The sequence below is a fragment of the Pieris napi genome, chromosome 3, assembly GCF_905475465.1.
Source record: "Pieris napi chromosome 3, ilPieNapi1.2, whole genome shotgun sequence".
Lineage (NCBI taxonomy): Eukaryota > Metazoa > Arthropoda > Insecta > Lepidoptera > Pieridae > Pieris > Pieris napi.
The window spans coordinates 10,792,520-10,812,576 of record NC_062236.1 but is presented as its reverse complement, the minus strand read 5'-3'; the positions used below and the strand labels follow the sequence as shown (position 1 = coordinate 10,812,576).

The following is a 20,057-nucleotide window of genomic DNA, read 5'->3' as shown; positions in this document are numbered from 1 at the left end:
GTGAAAGCCTAGATTGCTACATAGATTGTTCCACAGGTTTAAACTCTTTACCTCTTTATCTGTATTTTAGACTATCTATAATAGATGTCTCGCGTATTCTATGTTAACTAAACGCACTGGTATTTTTCTATTTAATTGCTGTTATATTTTGAGATAATTTAGTTAACATTAAAAAGGGGCTTTTTATCAAAATTTGTTGATGTTTTATTCGTATTAACATTTGCTCGAACGGTCAAGGAAAACATCGTGAGGAAACCGACATTTCTTAGACCCAAATTGACGGCGTGTGTCAGTCACTGGAGGCTGATCACCTACTTGCCTATTAGATTTAAAGAAAATGGTCATGAAACAGATACAGAAATCTGAGGCCAAGACCTAAAGAGGTTGTAGCGCCTCTGATTTTTTTTTTATTCGTATAATTTTTATAGAAATAGCATCTTTAATAACTTAAACTCTTATAATAATAGTTTTCAGTCAAAAACACCTTTTTTCATCATCCGTTGAAAAGTATAATTACTGGTTATTATGTCTTAACAGAAATTTTATACAAATTGAGCAGTGTGCTAAACAGCTGATTGCGTTATGGTGCTGACTTGTAGTTGGTCAGTGAAAGTGTAGGGTGTTACGACACGACGCAAGAGAGCCGCGTGCGCGGATGCTGTCGGGTCAAGTTCAACGGATATCTGTTTTGACCTAGCTTATAAGTTTCCACTTGAAATCTGCAAATCATTTACCTATAGATTAATCATCTTTTAATTCACTTTACTACTAAAGTCAAAAGCTCGAAAGAATACACAAATCGAATCAAAAATTAATCCATAATTTTACGTTCCTCATCACGGGATATTCAAGTTATTTCCTTAGAGTTTTTTTTTTTATGTAATAGGAGGCAAACGGGCAGGAGGCTCACCTGATGTTAAGTGATACCGCCGGCCATGGACACTCACAATGCCAGAAGGCTCGCAAGTGCGTTGCCGGCCTTTCAAGAATTGGTACGCTCTTTTCTTGAAGGACCCTAAGTCGAATTGGTTCGGAAATACTTCTGTGGGCAGCTGGTTCCACACAGTGGTGATGCGCGGCAAAAACTGCCTTAGAAAACGCTCTGTTGTGGAACGACGGACGTCGAGGTGATACGGATGGTATTTTGTATTTTGCCATGACGTCCGATGATGAAACTCAGCTGCAGGTATTAGACCGAACAACTCCTCTGAACACTCTCCATGGTAAATGCGGTAGAAGATGCAGAGAGATCCCACATCTCTACGCAGCGCCAAGGGATCAAGCCGCTCGGAAAGTGACTGGTCGTCGAAAGTTTTATCTTTACTAAAAACAGTAAAGATCGAAGAGTTTTAACCTACCGAAATAAGTTTATGTTAATAACAGACAATAAAACTATTTGATTTATAGCGCATAGAGAACTTAAACCAAGTCTCAGATAGGAGACCTTACCGCGATTTTCTTTTGTCTTATACCATCCGTTAGAACAAACATCTCAATATGGCTCAACAACATTACACGTGTCTTTTTTATGGCCAGTGAAAACTGTACATTGATATAATCTTTATACACAAACCTGCACAGAATACAGAGTAAAATGAAATCAGCTTACTTTTTATCGAATCTGTATCACCAGTATTAATTACCAAAGAAAATTGGAAGGTTTAATTGTTATCTAGTTAGCCACAACAGTTAGTGTGCGGACTAGCGATAGATGATTTTTGTCACCACCATATTTCTGTCATGAATAAAGTTATTATTTATTTATAATTCGCGTCGTAATTACTAATGAGTTATTCATTTCATTTAAGATCTTTCACTATAGCGAACAAACTGAAAATTTACCCCATACTATCTTCATGCCCTATAGTTATATTATTAAATGATTTTGTCATAAGACCAATTATACATGCAATTTTAAATTATATTATATCTTTATCTAGTAATTAGTTATACTGTTTACAAGGAAACTCGTTTATAATATTTATTTAGAGGGAAGTGAAGTCAAATATTGGTTTTGCAGCACAACGCTTTATGTTGTTATTTTAATTCCTTTCATCAGTATGATTGTGATAAGTAGTATAAATCTTGAAAATTAATTGTATAAAATTAACCGCTATCTAATTATTACGACTGGATAATCCACGTAAAAAAATCCGACGGACACTTAATAGATAAGAGCAGGTTAAATGTTTTAAAAAAGTAGCAAAGAGATTTAATTGATGAGATTGACTAAGTAAGGAGAAGTAAAGTCGAAAAGTTGAAGACAAAGTCACTTTTCGACAGGCGTGACCCACTAATGCTAAACAAATTTGTATGAAAATGATCATGAGACAACGCGTAAGCTTATGTTATTCTGGTAAGATCAGAATTAGGTGAATTATGTTTTGTAAAACACGGCAGACAATAATTCATTATTTATTATTTATTACTATTTGTTAATTTTCTGTTAAAATACGTAAAGAACAATATAGTATGATAAAATATGACCAATGGATACAGATAAGTCATTTATTATATTCTATAGGTATACCCAGTTATTCTAGCTACCTAAAAGACATTAACCCAGTAACTCCGGCACGTATCAAGCAGTGGTTTTGTAACATCATTACAATGACATTAGGTTTGCTAACTGTACCTAGCCGGAATAGCAACAATCTGCAATACGTACTAATTTATACATTTATTTACGTATGGTAAATTGGTTCTAGCTTTAATATTTTTTAATCTATGCATCCACGAAATAATTAAAAACTTCTTACGTAAAACTTATGGAGAAAGTGTATGTAAAAGTTGCTTAAAAGATATAATATAATTGTTTTAATTTTCCGACTGCAAAGATAAGTAAGTAAAGAAAGAAAGTGTAAGTATTTTAATTACAGAAGACCTTTCTATAAATTAAATGTGTCTAAGAAACCTCGCTAAGAAAATGTTACGTTATTTAAATCACATATAGACTATTTTGTATCCTAAGCTGTATACATGGCCAGTAACCACAATACTTTGACGACATATAAATTTAAATAACTGTATTTTTAATTAATTTAAATTTTTAAATAACTGTGAAGTTAAATACACAGATTACATTGAAACATTAATTTGGCTAACTTTTTTACAAGAAACTTTTATTAAATACCATATATGATGGACTTATTAAAAAAAATCATCGATCAATCAGCTATGTCAAACTAGCATGCAAATGGCAAATTATACTTTTAATTAAGTCTTATTCTATGTTAGTATGTCAAAACGTATAATCTAACAACTCCCTCTCATTAAGGTACCGTTGTTTTTATCATTGCATTTTAAAATGTCACTAAAAAGGATGTATTTACTCAACTCACAATATGTTATGCATGCTGAGTATGTTGGTCAAATAGTCGAAAATCGGTTATTGAGCAACACGTATAAAATAAGTAAACTAAAACATATATGCCCATAGAGTACAGTCAAGGATAATGAGTGAGGTCAAATTTCGTACAAAATAAATAATTAAAAGCAAAACGCATATTAGCATTTATCGTTTAAAGTATTTTTTAGATGTTTTGTAATTGTAGAAGGTTACATTGTTGCCTGTAATTTTATTTTTGTTAATTTATTAATGCACCATTCCTTAGTTTTACTTTTTTTTAACGGTTGCCCCTGTTATTAAAAAAAAACAAACAAAGTACACATGTCAGAAGTGAAACTTGATTGAAAAAGGAAGATATGTTAGGAATTTGATGAATGTAAACTTATTTCTTCGATAATAAAAACTCGTGGCACTTTAATTTACAATTCGTCATTTGAAATTTCAATAAATTATTTTGCATAAAATTTAAAATACTAATATTTCATAAATTCTCTTTACGAAATTTTAATTTTAAAAATAGAATTTTATAAGGTAATTCACCCATCTCACTCTCTCTCAATCGGTCTTAATCTCTTCTTCGACAAAAACGTTACACATTAAAAAAAAAATTTACCCTCATGCACCTAAAGAAGTTTCACTTCTTAATGCATAAATTCAGATTCTTTAGTAGTAAGTGGTTTATTCATTTGTAAAATGACTGTGACGGACGAAACATTCAAAAGCTGAAGCTGTAAAAAACTGGAGCGGAATATCTATGTAATACAACCAAAACCAATTCTTTGGTCTAAATTCATAGTTTGTGCTTACATGCATTTGAAAAAAAAACTTTTAATTTGTTGTGAGAATGCGATCAACGAAAAATTGCTTTATAAATAGTCATAAAATATAATGTCTATTTGATACGCAAAAAATAAGGTCATAGTTTATTTTACACTTCTTACTAATAGATTAATTTTTGCTAGAACAGGTTTGTTATGAGGTCTATTATAAATCTTATCAAGTGTGTTCTTGTTCAAAACAATATTAAATATTTATATATTATTCTCGACTATATAATGGAATTTTGCCGGATTCACGAACTTGTTATTATAAAAATTGATGACATCGCTCTGTCACATTAATTCACGGCACCTTGTAGTTAGTAATATTTTGAGACGAAAAATAATTTAAATATTATCAGCATATAGTCATTATAGAACATTTACAAAGTTTTTACTTATAACATACTAGCTCACCTTCGTACAGCCTTAAAGTCAATGAATGTAACAGATTAGCTAAACTTAATTTATGATTTTAGGAAAGTAATACAATGAATACAAAATAAACATTAAGTTCACTACTATCACCGAATTGCATTACACAACATTTCATATTTTCCTTAGTTTATTCAAAAGAAATTTCTAAACGCACATATAAATATTTGACAACCAAAAATGCTTTTTCTAACTTGATCTTAAATATGCCACTATTAGACCACAAGCCCATGAACAAAAAATACATGTGAAATGACCCAACCTGAATTACGCTTAGAAGGCTGTTACTATATCTGAAAATAGCTCTGAGCACTATGCCGTCATTTCTGAGCGGTACATGTGAGTACGTGAGTGAATGGACTTTCTCAAGTACAATGGGGGAATTTCGACTAATTATTAATGTACGGCTTTGTTATAAGTGTATAGATGATTAAAAATAAATGTCGAAAAACCTAGTGCCGTACAAAAGTGATGGTGCCGGAAGTCGGTGCAAATTTTTAATTCGACGACAGTTGCAGAAGCAATATAGGTAATTTATTACTGTACGGCATTTGTGTGATTCCTTTTGGACACATATACAGATACTTTACCCGTAAACGCCGTACATATTCCCAGCGGAGCGGTCGAAAGCCAAGGGTCGCAACATATGTCTGATTAGCATATAGGTGATGATGATATGAAACAACATAAAATTAAATGATCTTGAGAGTACTTCACAAATAGATAACATTTTCCAGCATGCCGTACATTTTTTGTGGAACACATAGGTGTATGGGGTAAATTACTTTTCTCAGAAAAGAGTCATGTTCCGGTGACTTTTATCTGTACGGCAATAACACAGGTTATTAATACTTTAGACAATCTTCAATAAAAGATAAATGCCGTACACTTTCGATAGTCCGCTACCACCGCCTACCAATACAGGGCGTCCCAAAGTTATGGGAAATGAAGGGAAAGTACCTTAAATATCGCAGATAGGGTATTTTACTAAAAGAAGACTTTATGTTATTTTTAAAAGTTATTAATTCTGCATTCAAAGATTTTTTAAAAATTACTTGCCTCGTCTGGGAATCGAACTGACTTAAATGTAAAAAAAAACACCCCTACTTTTATGATGCCAATCGAAAGAATGGCCAAAAACTAATAACTCTTCTTAAGTAACATAGTATTTTAAAAGAAAGGAACAGCGTGAATATATCTTTTTAATCAAATTAAAAACATTATCTATCGTATTCGGCCTAAAAAAAATCCCCTACGAGTCTGTTACTTTAGAAAAGTTATTAGGTTTTGGCCATTCTTTCGATTGGCATTATAAAAGTAGGCGTGTTTTTTTTTACATTTAAGCCGGTTCGATTTCCAGACGAGGCAAGTAATTTTTATAAAATCTTTGAATGCAGAATTACTAACTATTTAAAATAACATAAAGTCTTCTTTCAGTAAAATACCCTATCTGCGATATTTAAGGTACTTTCCCTTCATGTCTCATAACTTTGGGACGCCCTGTATTATATATATTTTTGTTAAAAATATTTTTCCTTTACCTCTCTCTGCTGGTACGATAAGGCTGTAAATATACTTTACAGCCTTATGGTAGTATACTCAGATATGTACAGTTATTAATGACCTTAAGGGACACCTCAAACGTCGTCGAAGTTTTTATCAGCTGTAAAGAATAATCTGGAGTAAAATGTACGGCATCTGGTTTTTTTTGTTTATTTATATTTGTTATAAAAATAAAATAACAATAATCTTTGAAAATATTACTCCCCATATTACTCTAGGAGCATTTGAAAAGTCATCTAAATTTCGGAAATTTCATATATTTTTTATCATAATATTTTTATTTGTTACCATTTATAATGAACGGCTATAATGTACAACGGTAATATTTAGTAACATTATGTAAAAAAACAAGTTGCCGTACATTATTCTCTGATCTTACAGCAGTAAGAACTTGGTAAATCCTGAAATTTCGATAAATATTTAATTACACAAATATTAACTATAATATTTGGACGGCATAATTATAAAACATTATTGTCCGTGTTAAATAATATTTTGAACATGTTGCCGTACATTTTACAATGACCTTAGGGTATATGGGTGTAGAGGTAGGGTTCCGACCCTTGGCTTTCGACCGCTCCGCTGGAAATATGTACGGCGTTTACGGGTAAAGTATCTGTATATGTGTCCAAAAGGAATCACACAAATGCCGTACAGTAATAAATTACCTATATTGCTTCTGCAACTGTCGTCGAATGAAAAATTTCCACCGACTTCCGGCACCATCACTTTTGTACGGCACTAGGTTTTTCGACATTTATTTTTAATCATCTATACACTTATAACAAAGCCGTACATTAATAATTAGTCGAAATTCCCCCATTGTACCTGAGAAAGTCCATTCACTCACGTACTCACATGTACCGCTCAGAAATGACGGCATAGTGCTCAGAGCTATTTTCAGATATAGTAACAGCCTTCTAAGCGTAATTCAGGTTGGGTCATTTCACAGGTATTTTTTGTTCATGGGCTTGTGGTCTACGAATAATGTGGATAAACCTTGTCGATTCGAAGTCTTTATTTAAATACGTTATTAAATTTGAGGAGAGGTCTCTGTATCGATGGGATGAGCAATGTTTGACAGTTTTTAAGACAAATCGGTCCAGCGGCCCTCGAGTTATAACTGTTCAGACAACTCTGACTTTGTTTAATATATTAAGATTGAAATAATTCAAAAAGAATTGGTATTGTGAAATTGGTTCGTATATTTTTTAGTGCTATGATAATTATTAATGTATTTATCGTACAACAATATTCTATATATATTGTATAAAAAAAAATTACATGATACCGTAATTTATTTACTATCCTTTACAAATCTTACCATTAGTAATGCAGTTTTTGGTATGTAAAATGTAATACAAATTTTATAAAGACGTTTTTGATTTTATGCCAACAAAGCGATTGCAAAAGCCTCACAAGCTCCATTTAAAGTAACGGAAGTGAATATAGATTGAAACAAGTTTTAAAATATTGTCTCAATTTTAAATAAATGCGCCATGTCGAAGAACTCTCGGCCTTACCTTGGGCCTCATTCCGAAATTGAGAAAACCGGAACTGACCTGAGTTCGAGGTCGTTCTGAAGGAAGACTAAAGAGACGAACTAAAATTTACTAAGTTGGCTATAAAAGGCACGTCCCTATGATGTTACCTTGAAAATAATTACGCCTGACAAAAGATTTTAGCTATTTCAGACCTATTCAATAATTTAATACCGTTATAATGGGGACCGTTAAATGAATTATGTGTCGATTTAGTTGCCAATAAATTAAAACATTGTGAATTAAATTCAATGCGGCATTAGCTTGAAAGTATTACGTTAATCTGGGTCGTACTTAAAACATATAATCATATACTAACAGTAAAATGTCAGGGATAAATAGTTTTGACTGTTTTACATTAATTGAGCAGGAAAAGAACCTCTATAGAGGTCAGGTTGTTAATTTTAATGTATATACGTCCTTGAAACTTTATGATATGAACAATTATATACTACACGGTAATTAACATTTGGTTTCTCTATAACCTTTTACCTTACCAATTGTGTAATGTGTTTGCAAGCCCTAGATGCACTTTTAATTACAATTTGTATATGTCGGAGGAATAGCGCTGGTATCAGCTGCCATTGTCATTATTATTTAACAACACCAAAGTCAACTTAGTTCAAAACCGTCATAATGTTCCCATGTTCCTACATTAAGACTACTACAATGGCAGCTTAATAAATTATAATTGTCGGTTTTAATATTGACATTGAAATATAACTCGTAGATTTCGACTAAGGATAGATAAATAAAGTTGCCTTAATATAAAATAATAATAATATTATATATAAAACCATTATTTAGTTCCGTAGTTTAGTCGCAATGCAATAACTGTTTCGTAGTAGAAGGTTCATAGATCTGTCTCCGTACGATATATTGCAGGTAAAGTAACTTTGCTATGTAAAAGAATACTAATATGATATTCTTTCGTCGTTTTTCTCGTCACGCCGCGTTCAATGAGATCATACGCCGGTCTCTTGCCTCCGTCAAAAAAGGTTAAAGGTTGGTGGACTCAGTTTCCGCACTTAGACTCTCACTAGGTACGTTGTGCGTAACCGTTATTGCCTCCGTCAGTCCAATCCGATGGCAAACGGCCGGATGGGTGGTACCTTTGTCCCCAAAAGCTGGCGGAAAATGATATACAGCTCAAATATAAGAGTCTTTCCTCCAACTATTATTGTGTACCCTTTGGATAAAGAGACTCTTAGACGGTCTAAGAGTCTCTTTATCCGGAGTCTGTATAGTCGGGTTCAGGTGCACAGGTGCTAATTAAAGATTTAAGTTGGCGCCTGGTAGTACCGGTGACCTCAGAGCTGGTGATTTCCTCGCCCAAAGAATAAGTAATACAGCGAGGAAATGTTGCCAGCATTAAAGGTACACTGCCACAGGGACCAAAATTTTAAATATGTTTTAATTTTATATTTATTATTTACTAATTAATTACGTAGTTGGTTAAGAATATTGTAAATACTGTTTTATAGTTAAGTGAATATACCATAGATAGAGTTATTACCTAGAATTGCACCATTGTAAACATAAGTCATCAGAATTGAGTGTCAGTGGACGGTAATGTAACGTGACAGTAGGAAGCGAATTTCTCCGCTCATCGCTTCCTACTACTGCGGAAGGTAATCGCAAATAGAGATCTCATGAGATTACTTGATTCGGTCAAAAATATTTACAATTAAAATATTTATCGGAAAGCGATTGCAAATTAATTTTATTTCAAGCTTATAAAATAATAATGCTTTCGCTAATTCGGCCATTTACGCTGGATATAGAACACAAGTGTATGCGCAGACATAAGTGAGAGCCCATTTGTGTATTATGTTTTTTACTTTAGATCCGTTCATGAAAGAACAGTGTCATCAGGGCACAATTCCACAAGGCCCGATGCCAAGTGAGCACAGGTTTTCTCTTTTTATAGGCTATTTTGTTTTCTTGAATTATTGAAGTTATACCTACTTCTTTTGACGCGTTAGGGAAAAATGATGAGAGTAAATTTTTACGATGCGAGCGCACACTGTCACAAAAAAACGACACCCTGAAGCTAGCTCATCAACGACAACAACATTTTAGCTTTTTCTATTGTTAGTGTCGTTTTTTCAACAAACGTAGAATAAATTTTTTGAAAAGATTTTTATCTTGTCAAAGTATAACTTCTAACGCGTGTACATAAGTACACACACATTTTGTTATTTATTTATTGAAGTTTACGAGTATATTAACAGTTTATGTTACAAGTTATCTTCTCTAAAATATATGAAAATTTTATAGGATACAGTAAAAATACTACTAATTTAGTAAAAAAAAATGTTTTTCAGCAAGACAGCGGATTAGGTATGAGATAGAACTAACAACGCTTTATATATTATACCGAATATATCCATCTTCCGATAAGTACTCTTCTTGTTATTATTATTAGGTACCTACGTGTAGTGAGACCAGACGCCTAACAGCGCCAACTACCGAACTGAGAGTTACCATTGCCAATTTTTGATAAGAAAACTCTTAATGACTTATTATAATGTACCAGATAAATAATAAATACAACACTAGCTTCGGGTTCCACATAAAACACTAAATTAATATTAAAGTGTCTTCTTTTAAGTATAAAATTTAGCATAATGTAGCAATATTAGCATTTAATATTGCGTCAACACTAAAATATTTTATCGTCTGTATCCCTACATATTTTTAAATAATTTAATTTCGTATCTACGTTCTTTATAATATAAAAACATGTTGCTTTGAATTTTCATAAAATTGTTTATATAATTCATTATAACCTACTCTACATTCAAACGCAGAGCGCTTGATAATAAAGGGGCAAAAATGTTTTTTTGTTTTTTTGTTTGTTTTTTCTTTCAGCGACTATCGCCTATTTCATTCGTTTCGTACGAATAAGTTATAAGTTCATTTTTTAAACGGCTTTGGGCGCATCATGAGTTTATCTTCAGGGCTCGCGTGTTTAGGTTTTACAGTTGGATTTAAATATATATTAATACATATTTGAAAAAAAATCGTAACATTCAATTTATTTTTCAGTGGAAGACGCAAGCGGCCGCTACACGTCCATGTTCTACTGGGGCAACAACTATTGGACCGGTTCTGCCGAGCTTTGCCAGATCCTGAATGAACAACATGCTCCACATCACAATAATCGTAAGTTAAATGGTTTTAGGCCATCTATAAAAACCTCGGATGGCTTTTTTCAAAATTCGAAAATATTTCAAATTACCCGAAAAATTATGGCCTTTAAAATTAAAACATGCTTGTATTATTACGAAATTTTGAAATAAGCAACTAACTTAATATAGGTTATACGGATAATAGACTGACCAGGAAGACTAACAGAACGGACTTACAAACATATGACAAGTAATTTGAAAATATTTATTGTATTTTAACTATAAATTATAATTTAGTGGTACAATACTTTTTCGGTCTTGGTCTTAAACCGAAACAGCATCTTGTTCGTTGAACTTTACTTTTTAAGATGTGTCTAATACGTTATACATTTTTGGGTCTCAATTTCGGTTTGCTTACGACGTTTTAAAAATTGCAAAGAATATAGAGATCCATAGCGAGTTTAAATAATATATTTTAACTTGTCGAAAAGTCGATAATGGTGCGGGACTATAAAAAAATTAAAAAAGCTATATTGCAAATGGTTAATAAATACAGGTTAATTTATTATGTCACTTAAAATAATTAAAGGCCAACCTTCAATGTCTTGAGTGATTGTCACCAACTAGGCTAATTCAGTGGTTATTATTATAAAATATATAAAGGTATTTCTTAAGAAAAGCCAGCGGGAAGTGAAATTAAAATTAAAAATCATATCTTGATTCTGGGATTGATATTTATTATGAAAAAATGTGGTTAGTAAAATTTCAAAGATGTTGCGTCTTCAACATTGGCCACTTACTTGTGTGACCTCCCATATTATTCTTTATTTTAAGTCAATAAGTAAATCCAAACCAAACAAAACTACTCGTGTAATTTTTCTTTAATAAAAAATACTTACTCATAATACTACAACCCAATAAATCATGAAACACACCTTTTTGCCCGTGCTCATAAATTTTAAACCAAGTTACATTTATTGCTTTTCCGGTATTATTTATTTATTTAACGTGAATTCAGCTTGGCACCTAGTTAATTCACCTGTATCTCAAACAAATGTGGTATGTGGGATCTTTAATAACTCATAAATAATCATTAAAAGAAAATAGGTTTTGCTTCTAAATTATTTAGATATTTACGAGAGGTATAGCGTGAAGCAACAGATTACAAATAACGAAGTGTGCTGTAACATTTCATAATCTCCGCGTACATTCCCCTGTGGACTGTGGTAGTGGGCGCGACTCAAATTCTGTTTGGTCATTTCTAAATCGAACCTTTATTTCTTCATAAGATGAATGATTCATATCGAACGAAATATATTGCTCTAAAATGATGAACATGCATTTGCAATTTATCATTTGTTATAAAGCAATTACTTTTCCTTCATTCGGGATGAAATAAATAATTTATAGCTTTCCCCATACTATGTTTTCTTTCAAAACGACAATAAACCCCAGAGAAAGTACGCTATTAGAGGAAAAATAACAATTAAACAGAAATGCAAAGCTTACGAAGTCGCCTGTTCTGTCATTATCTAAAAGTCAAATATTATATTCGTAATAATAATAGGCTCATTTATATCCATAACGATACAATAAACTATTTGTTATGAAATAGGTTACTGGCATATATAATTACAAAAGGAACATTATATTTATTGTGATTGTTTACATAATAAATTCTTCTGTTAGCTAAGCTCATTGATACTCACTGTATTCAGAGCGTGAAAGAAACCGTATACCTACAATAATTTTTGAGAAAATTCTTTACAAACTTATATTGTTTATTTCACTTAGATTTTATAGATATGAAACACAAGGTTAATACTTTTACAAACAAGGTTTTAAAGTATTATTATTTAATTATGTATTTATTTCTATAAAAAAGTTGTATGTAGCAAGATATTACAAAAATCGGAAATATATTGGAATTCTCTTGGGATGTAATATTGTTGCGAAATAAAATAGCAAAGCTTAAAAAAATATCTTACGTAAATTTAATTCTATTAATCATATTTTTAAACTTATGTTAATATAGATATCTTAGATATAATAAAAAACATATTTTTTCTCACAGGCAGTGGAGGCTCGCAAATATTTAGCGAATGGCGCCAAGACGTGTCTATGTCAGGTCTAGGCCCTCCGTTCGATACAGCGTTCTACAATGTACGAATGAAAGTTACCACAGATCTACACGAGATTATTAAAACTGTAAGTACATCATTAAGCTTAGTAGCATTGTGTTGACGAGAATTATAAAACAATACTTCATATAATGACAAATCTTAAAAGGTTTGTTAAATAATGTCGACACTTATGTTTTATTAATTTTTCTTGTTGACGAAACAACGAATTTTATTATATTGTTAAGCTTTAAAAGGAATTATCATTTGAAAGGATTTTATTATTTGCGTAATCTATTATTAGTATATTATAATGATAAAGAACCTTTTCCTCTTTTTGAGGTAGTAAACCTAGATTATTGGTGTTGGGTTAGACGGTAGGCGAAGTGAAAATATTTTAAAGATGTTTTATTTTCTCTAGCGGCGCACAATTCATCTCGGCCTATGTTTTCCTCGAGCCTGCAGCCGTGAGCAAGTAGGCGCACTAGTGAATGCGGTCCAGTCTCCACTCCTTCATCACACGGTGCTCGCTGTTCGGTCGCCACAACATGGCGGCTACACATACATCGAGGATCCGACCTTTCAAATTTTACTGTAAGCCCTTTTAAAGCTTTGATAGCTTTTAATATACTTTGCGTATTACCTTACTTGGTGACTTAAAGATATTCATATACGAACATCAATGAATTTACAAAAAAAATAGACGGTTGTTCACTGTAAATATATAAAATTCATCCTTGCTTGAGCACGAAATTGAGCTTCACTCTTACGCAAATTGGTTTATTAAATGACCTTTACACCACTTCAACATTTAATAATAATCGTTGTTTTATGAGATAATAGATTGGCATCTTAAATTTCAAGAGTGGGCAGTTGATTGGCATATTTAGAAATAATCTAGTCAAGGTCTCGTAATTTATCTTCACATCTTGGTGAATGGTTGATTAAATAGTCGTTGGGTTGTATTAAATAGCTTAGTTTTTTTGTAGCCCAATTATGTATGAGCAAAAAACATTACTTTGGACAATTTGAATATTTTGATGATTTTTAATAATAAAAAATATTTTATTTATTTAATTATGTACAAAAATACCTTTATCCTTACAGTACTAAGCTAATAAAGATAATGTCGAAAAAACAATTGAAAAATATAATATTAACTACATAAGATACAATATCGCTACTGTGAACTCACTCTTCGAACATATTAATGGAAAACAAAGAAATAAATAAAACAAAACAAAACACTAACTTGATTATCATGTAATTAATATCTAAAAACTAGGAAACATTAGTTATGCGCTAGCTGTTTGATGGGCAATTCTCATCTAAGATAGCATAAACTCAGTGTTTAATATTACGTAGTTTTTCTTAATAAACCAAATTTACTACTTTATTTATTCCAGAGGTGTATGCTGCTTAGTAGGAGCTCTACTGATATCCGCTACCATTTACGATGAGATCCTCTCCCGTGAGGTTCGCGCGCGGAGACGTCGCGTCGAAAATATGTCTGTCGAAACAGGCGCACATTTACACCCGCTTGATGCCATAACCGTATCTAAAGGTAGCTATTTCTAATGTACGTGTGTATTTCACGGAACTCCTCTTGAACGGCTAAACCGATTGAAATGATTTTATTGTATGTGTTTGGGTGGCGCAGCCAGGTTTAGATTCGATAGACAAATCAGCCGGACAGATAGCGCTGCTGGCGGTACTTTCATACTTTGTTTAATATCCTAACCACTTGAAATATCATGCAGGACAACATCTATCGGATCCGCTAGTTATTCTTTTAATATACTGTTTTTAATAGGCTTGAAAACAAAAAACAATTTTTAAAACAGTCTTTTTTATCAACAAAATACTTTTTTGAATACATTCTTACGAACAATTCACTTCATGGATAAACTCCTAATATTATTATGCTCTCTACATCATGATACAGATTCAGAAATCTGAGGCCAAGACCTAAAGAGGTTGTAGCGCAACTGATTTATTTATTTTTATATATATGACCATATACTTGATTATAATTTAAATTAATGTTAATCTATAATAGCTGACGGCAAGGTGTTTAGTACTTTAGCTCTTTTTCTTAATAAATATATTTGATGCAGGAAAATCGATGTACAACGTAAACAACAACATTACGATAAACAGTAATAACTCCGAAGAACGTCTCACAGGAGAAACTGCGTCTACCGATGAAGAACTTAAGCTCAGTAAGTGACTTTTCTTTAAGAATTATAAGTCAATACTTGATATAATTACACATTATAAAATATAGAGATGCATACTTGAACAATGCACATATAACTTATAAGCCCAGTTAAAAAACTAGTACTAGTGGATATGTCCAGTCGTAATGGTTAAGATTTGTCTCTGGAAATTTTGGATACAAAACTCTGGTTTATCTTCATCTAATACGTTACTTATATAACTTATATCGCTTATATTACTTATATTCTAAAGTCGTAAATCGTCTTAATTACATTGTAAGCTTCACAATAAAATAAAACCTTCAAAATAAACTGTGTCTGCCGTGTGTACGCCTTATTACCAGTATTAAGTTTTTACCAACTTGTTGAACAGGTAATTTAAGTAATGAAGTAACGAACAAAAACAGACGTATTACAGACCAATAAATAAACCTCACCATCCTCAGGTGTTTGGTCAGAACTTCTGTTGTCATTCTCCATGAAGGCCAACATTCTGCAAATCTTCGACCAGACAGTGGGTGCTGACACTGTACCTGTTGTCCATGGTCTACGCTCGCTATCCATGGTCTGGGTTATATTTGGACACACCTGCATTGTAGTATTTAAGGTAAGGAGGAAACATATTTATAGTATAGTTATCACTTATAAGTTAGTTAGTGGAGCCTTATTTTCTTACTTTACAGTAGAGTCTGTGTCGGGAAGAGAACCGGCGCTGCAGTTATGCGATCTAATATTATAATTCTTATTGGATACGTGTCAATTGCAATCGTCCATCTTAGGTTTGATAGGCTATACATCACTTTAATATTATTCTTAACCTACATCGTAATAATACCTAATAACAATAATAAAAAAATGTTAGATATTAAAAAAAAAAGTTTGATCTCTGTGGCATATTTTAATACTGGCAACATTTCCTCACTGTATTGCGATACGAATCCGTTGAGCGAGGAAAGCACCAGCTCTCACAAAATTACAGAGTTTTAATTTTTCATATTATGTATCGAGATGATTACTGTCAAAGTATAACCTTAGTATGTATGCTAATGGTTGTTTATCTAATTCGCCAGCTAAATAGGGAGGCTTATGAACATACCAAACGGGAGAACTGTTAGTTTAGTCTTAACAAAGACACACCACTGTTTTCTTTTTTCTAATTTCTAATTAAAATCATGTTTAAAGAGTATTTAAAATTCTCCTATAATATAACGCTACTAGGTAACAGTATTGTCAATATAACAAAACCTCAAATCCGCTTTCCACGCAGACTCAATGCATCCATTAACTGTTCGAAAACCTATATAAGATTTTACTATAGGGAAATTTAATAAATTTTGATCGCCTATTTGGTATTCTCCTCTTAAAGTTCTCGTAAACTTTACATTTGCTCAACGTTAAGTTTTAATAGAACATCAACTTAAGCTTCATCGAAACGCTATTGGACCTTGATTGGTGCGTAAAATTATACGAATCGCTACTGGAAAGATGTTTCTACGAGAGCTTAACTCATATTGTACTGAATAATAAAGTGTTATAACATTACAGTATGCAGACAACACGGCCCTCAGAGCTATACTTGAAAAAAGCTTCTGGTTCCAGCTAATTATTAGCGCGGTGTACAGCGTTGACACATTCTTCTGTCTCGGGTATTTATAACATCCTATTAAGTTACATTCATCGGGTAAGTTAGACAAAGGTAATTAGTTCGTTTATGCTTCTTCACTTGTTCAATAAATCTCATCATTGCTGAAGCTGTTTTAAGTAGTAGTGCGTTGATCTGCTTGTTATTTTTTTTACCAGAAAAAGTCTTAGTAGTCCTAAACAATGCTTGTCACATCGATAATGACTCATAATAAATTCATCTACAGCTCTTCTTGTACTAAACAACAATGTATGTTGTAGCTGTAAGCCACAGCTTTCGAAGCGACAAACTATAGTGACTGTTATTTACGAGCATACATTTTCTTTTAATTTAGTACGATGGTATTTCTATTAGTTAGTTATCCGTCTTGGGACCGTAGGGTTAAAATATTTGTAACAATTACAGTGGTATGCTGGTCTCATTCCTGTACTTTCGAACTAATGCGAAGGGAAAATTGGAAAGGCTAACTAAAGGTAGACGCAAGTTCACCGCTGGGGTACTTCAATTCCTTGGACTCATAGGATACAGATTCGCCAGGTTGGTTCTATTGTTTTCAATATGTCTACGCTACTAAATTGTAATTCAAGCTGCTTAAGTCTTATCAGCCGTTACTTTTTCTTAAAAAAAAAAACTTTTTTTTTAAGTTTTTTTATGTATTATTTAATCTACCAACCCTATATTTCTACAGATTAACAGCTCCATACCTGTTCATGCTTGGTGTGGTAGAAGTAACAATGAAGTGGTTCGCACATAATGCTGTATTTGACCCACCGGCGATGGACCACGAAACTTGCCCAAAATATTGGTGGAGAAACCTTCTATATATAAACACACTCTTTCCGGTTGACCAAATGGTAAGAATCTAACCATTCCATCTATTCCATCCATTCAATCATACCATTCATCAACCTTACCATCTTATCTTATATAGACGTCCATTTCTAAGTCAGTTGCGTCAGATTTTTGCATAAACATCTTACAACGGCCCGTGGTTTCGTGAATTTGTATACCAATTTCGCTAATATCTTCAGCAATATAAAATTATAGAATACTTGGACTGGTCTGGCTGGAAAATTAACATAGAGAACTAACAAAGTCACCTACAATATATAGTAAAAATACGATTTTTTTTGGGTAATATTAGTTTTATCTTCTAGTGCATGTTATGGAGTTGGTACCTATCCGACGATACACAATTCTACGCAGTCAGCGCTATTATACTTATCTTAGCAACCAGGTAAGGATGTTACATACTTATTGCTTAACCATACAGAAGACGTGTATTTGTTTTGTTTTTCCTTTAAAAGAAGTTATGTATAGTGATATAAACTTAAATCTTTCATATTTTTGAGAGTGTGAGCGAATGACTAGAATCATTCGTTATAACCAAAAAACACAAAAACTTCCGAGTTATTTGTATGCTCGACACGTAAACTTAACTGTTCAATATAAATTATTGGTAAACGCATGTTTATTATTTAATAGTTTCTCTTATAAAGATACATTAGTGATTCAAAATATTAATTTTTCAGCCAATTCAAACTATCATTGGTCCTGACGGGTGTTTTCTTCGTATCATCACTCTTTACGACCGGATATGTTTCTTGGACAAGTCAACACATTCCCAATAGTGAAGATCCGTTTACACAGTTCGACAAAATCTATGACAAACCATGGACAAGACTGGGACCTTACCTAGTGGGCATGGCGACTGGTTGGATCCTATTTAAGACTAATTTGAAGATCAGGATGAGTAGGGTATGTTTTTGTAGAGATTTTTTTATATTAATTTACTTATAATTATAATAAAAGTGATACAATAACCTAAAATGTACATAAAAATTATTATAATTAATAATTATAAATATTTTTCAATATAAATGACTCTGCAACACCTAGATCTTTGCCTAGGATTTCTCTATCTGTTTCGTATTAATTTTTTCGTAAAGCAAGTAGGTGATAACCGTTCTGTGCCTGGCATCGATTTTTATACTTTAAGACAATTTCTCTTAACGTTATCCTTCTCTGTATAGTAATAAAATGTATAAAAGACACGTAAAGCGTACTTGAATAATACTTATAATTACGTGCCGACAACTGTTTAAAAAACTTTTGCTCTTTTATTACACTGTTTTAACTAAGTATTTCTCTTTTTCACTGTTAAGCTATGACATCAAGTTGTATAATAACAATTAACAGTATAATTAAAATTGTTTTAATGTTTATAAGACATGTGAAATTGTTATCGTGCTCCATTGTGGGGTCAAATATGACTAATTATATGTCCTATTACAGATTTGGGCAATCGTAGGTTGGGTAGTGTGTACTGGAACCCTTCTATTCCTGATCTTCGGCCTCTACCGGACTGAGTTGAGCGTGGGAAGTGCAGCAGTATACAGCGCCTTATCGCACTCTTTATGGGCTGCCTGTATAGGATGGATCATTATTGCCTGTTCCACTGGACACGGAGGTAACTTTGGATTAGTTTAAAATTTATCTCCGTTTATAACCGTACAGTATTTTTAAGTTAAGAGGCTTTTAGCCTTAGCCATTACATAATCGAATCCTGTTATACTTACTGAAAGATTAGATTGTGTCTTACGATACACATTCTATATTATAGCACGAAACTCTAACGGCTAAAGGTTCTTGCTCGACTAGGCCAAGGATAATACTGACATTATAATAATAAAAAATCAATATCAAACATTGATTTAATTTAAACAATCAATACAATACCAATATCTTGAGAGAGCTTATTTGTAAAGCTTAACGATAAGTTGTCAGCATATATTCATCTCTTTTACTGTAATACTTATCTTCATACGTGTGAGTAGGATGGGTGCGTCCGTTGCTGTCAGCGCCGGTACTGTACCCGTTTTCCCGCGTCACATACTGCGCGTATCTCGTACATCCCGTTGTGCTACGAGTGGTTGCCATGTATCTCACACATCCTATACATCTTGGAGAGATGCTTGTTGTAAGTATTTATTTATTACGTTGAATAAATTATCAGTACTTCAGCGCTCCATGGCTTAGTGACACACAACCAACAGACTACATTGGGTTCCCAGCAAAACAATTTTTTTTGGTAGACACAGCTTGGTCAGCCTTGCCTTAAATAAAGAACAATGTTACAATGCAGAAATCTGCACTTCATGTTAAAGAATGGAGCGGACACATGCGTCTACTACTGTGTTCATTAACTTCGTAAATAAACCTATAAAATTATTAAA

The 20,057-nt window shown here is 32.6% G+C and overlaps 1 protein-coding gene across 1 annotated transcript in view; it reads left to right on the top strand.

Moving 5' to 3' along the window:
* LOC125063676 (nose resistant to fluoxetine protein 6-like) overlaps nt 1-20,057 on the top strand; it is a 32,556-nt gene that overhangs the window by 11,389 nt on the left and 1,110 nt on the right. The window contains exons 2-14 of the mRNA XM_047670244.1: nt 10,758-10,874; nt 12,915-13,048; nt 13,382-13,554; nt 14,367-14,524; nt 15,078-15,182; nt 15,626-15,786; nt 16,725-16,825; nt 17,227-17,358; nt 17,510-17,675; nt 17,979-18,058; nt 18,354-18,579; nt 19,117-19,291; nt 19,659-19,801. Coding sequence (XP_047526200.1) covers nt 10,758-10,874; nt 12,915-13,048; nt 13,382-13,554; nt 14,367-14,524; nt 15,078-15,182; nt 15,626-15,786; nt 16,725-16,825; nt 17,227-17,358; nt 17,510-17,675; nt 17,979-18,058; nt 18,354-18,579; nt 19,117-19,291; nt 19,659-19,801 — 1,871 coding nt within the window. The remainder of the gene's footprint in view (nt 1-10,757; nt 10,875-12,914; nt 13,049-13,381; nt 13,555-14,366; nt 14,525-15,077; nt 15,183-15,625; nt 15,787-16,724; nt 16,826-17,226; nt 17,359-17,509; nt 17,676-17,978; nt 18,059-18,353; nt 18,580-19,116; nt 19,292-19,658; nt 19,802-20,057) is intronic.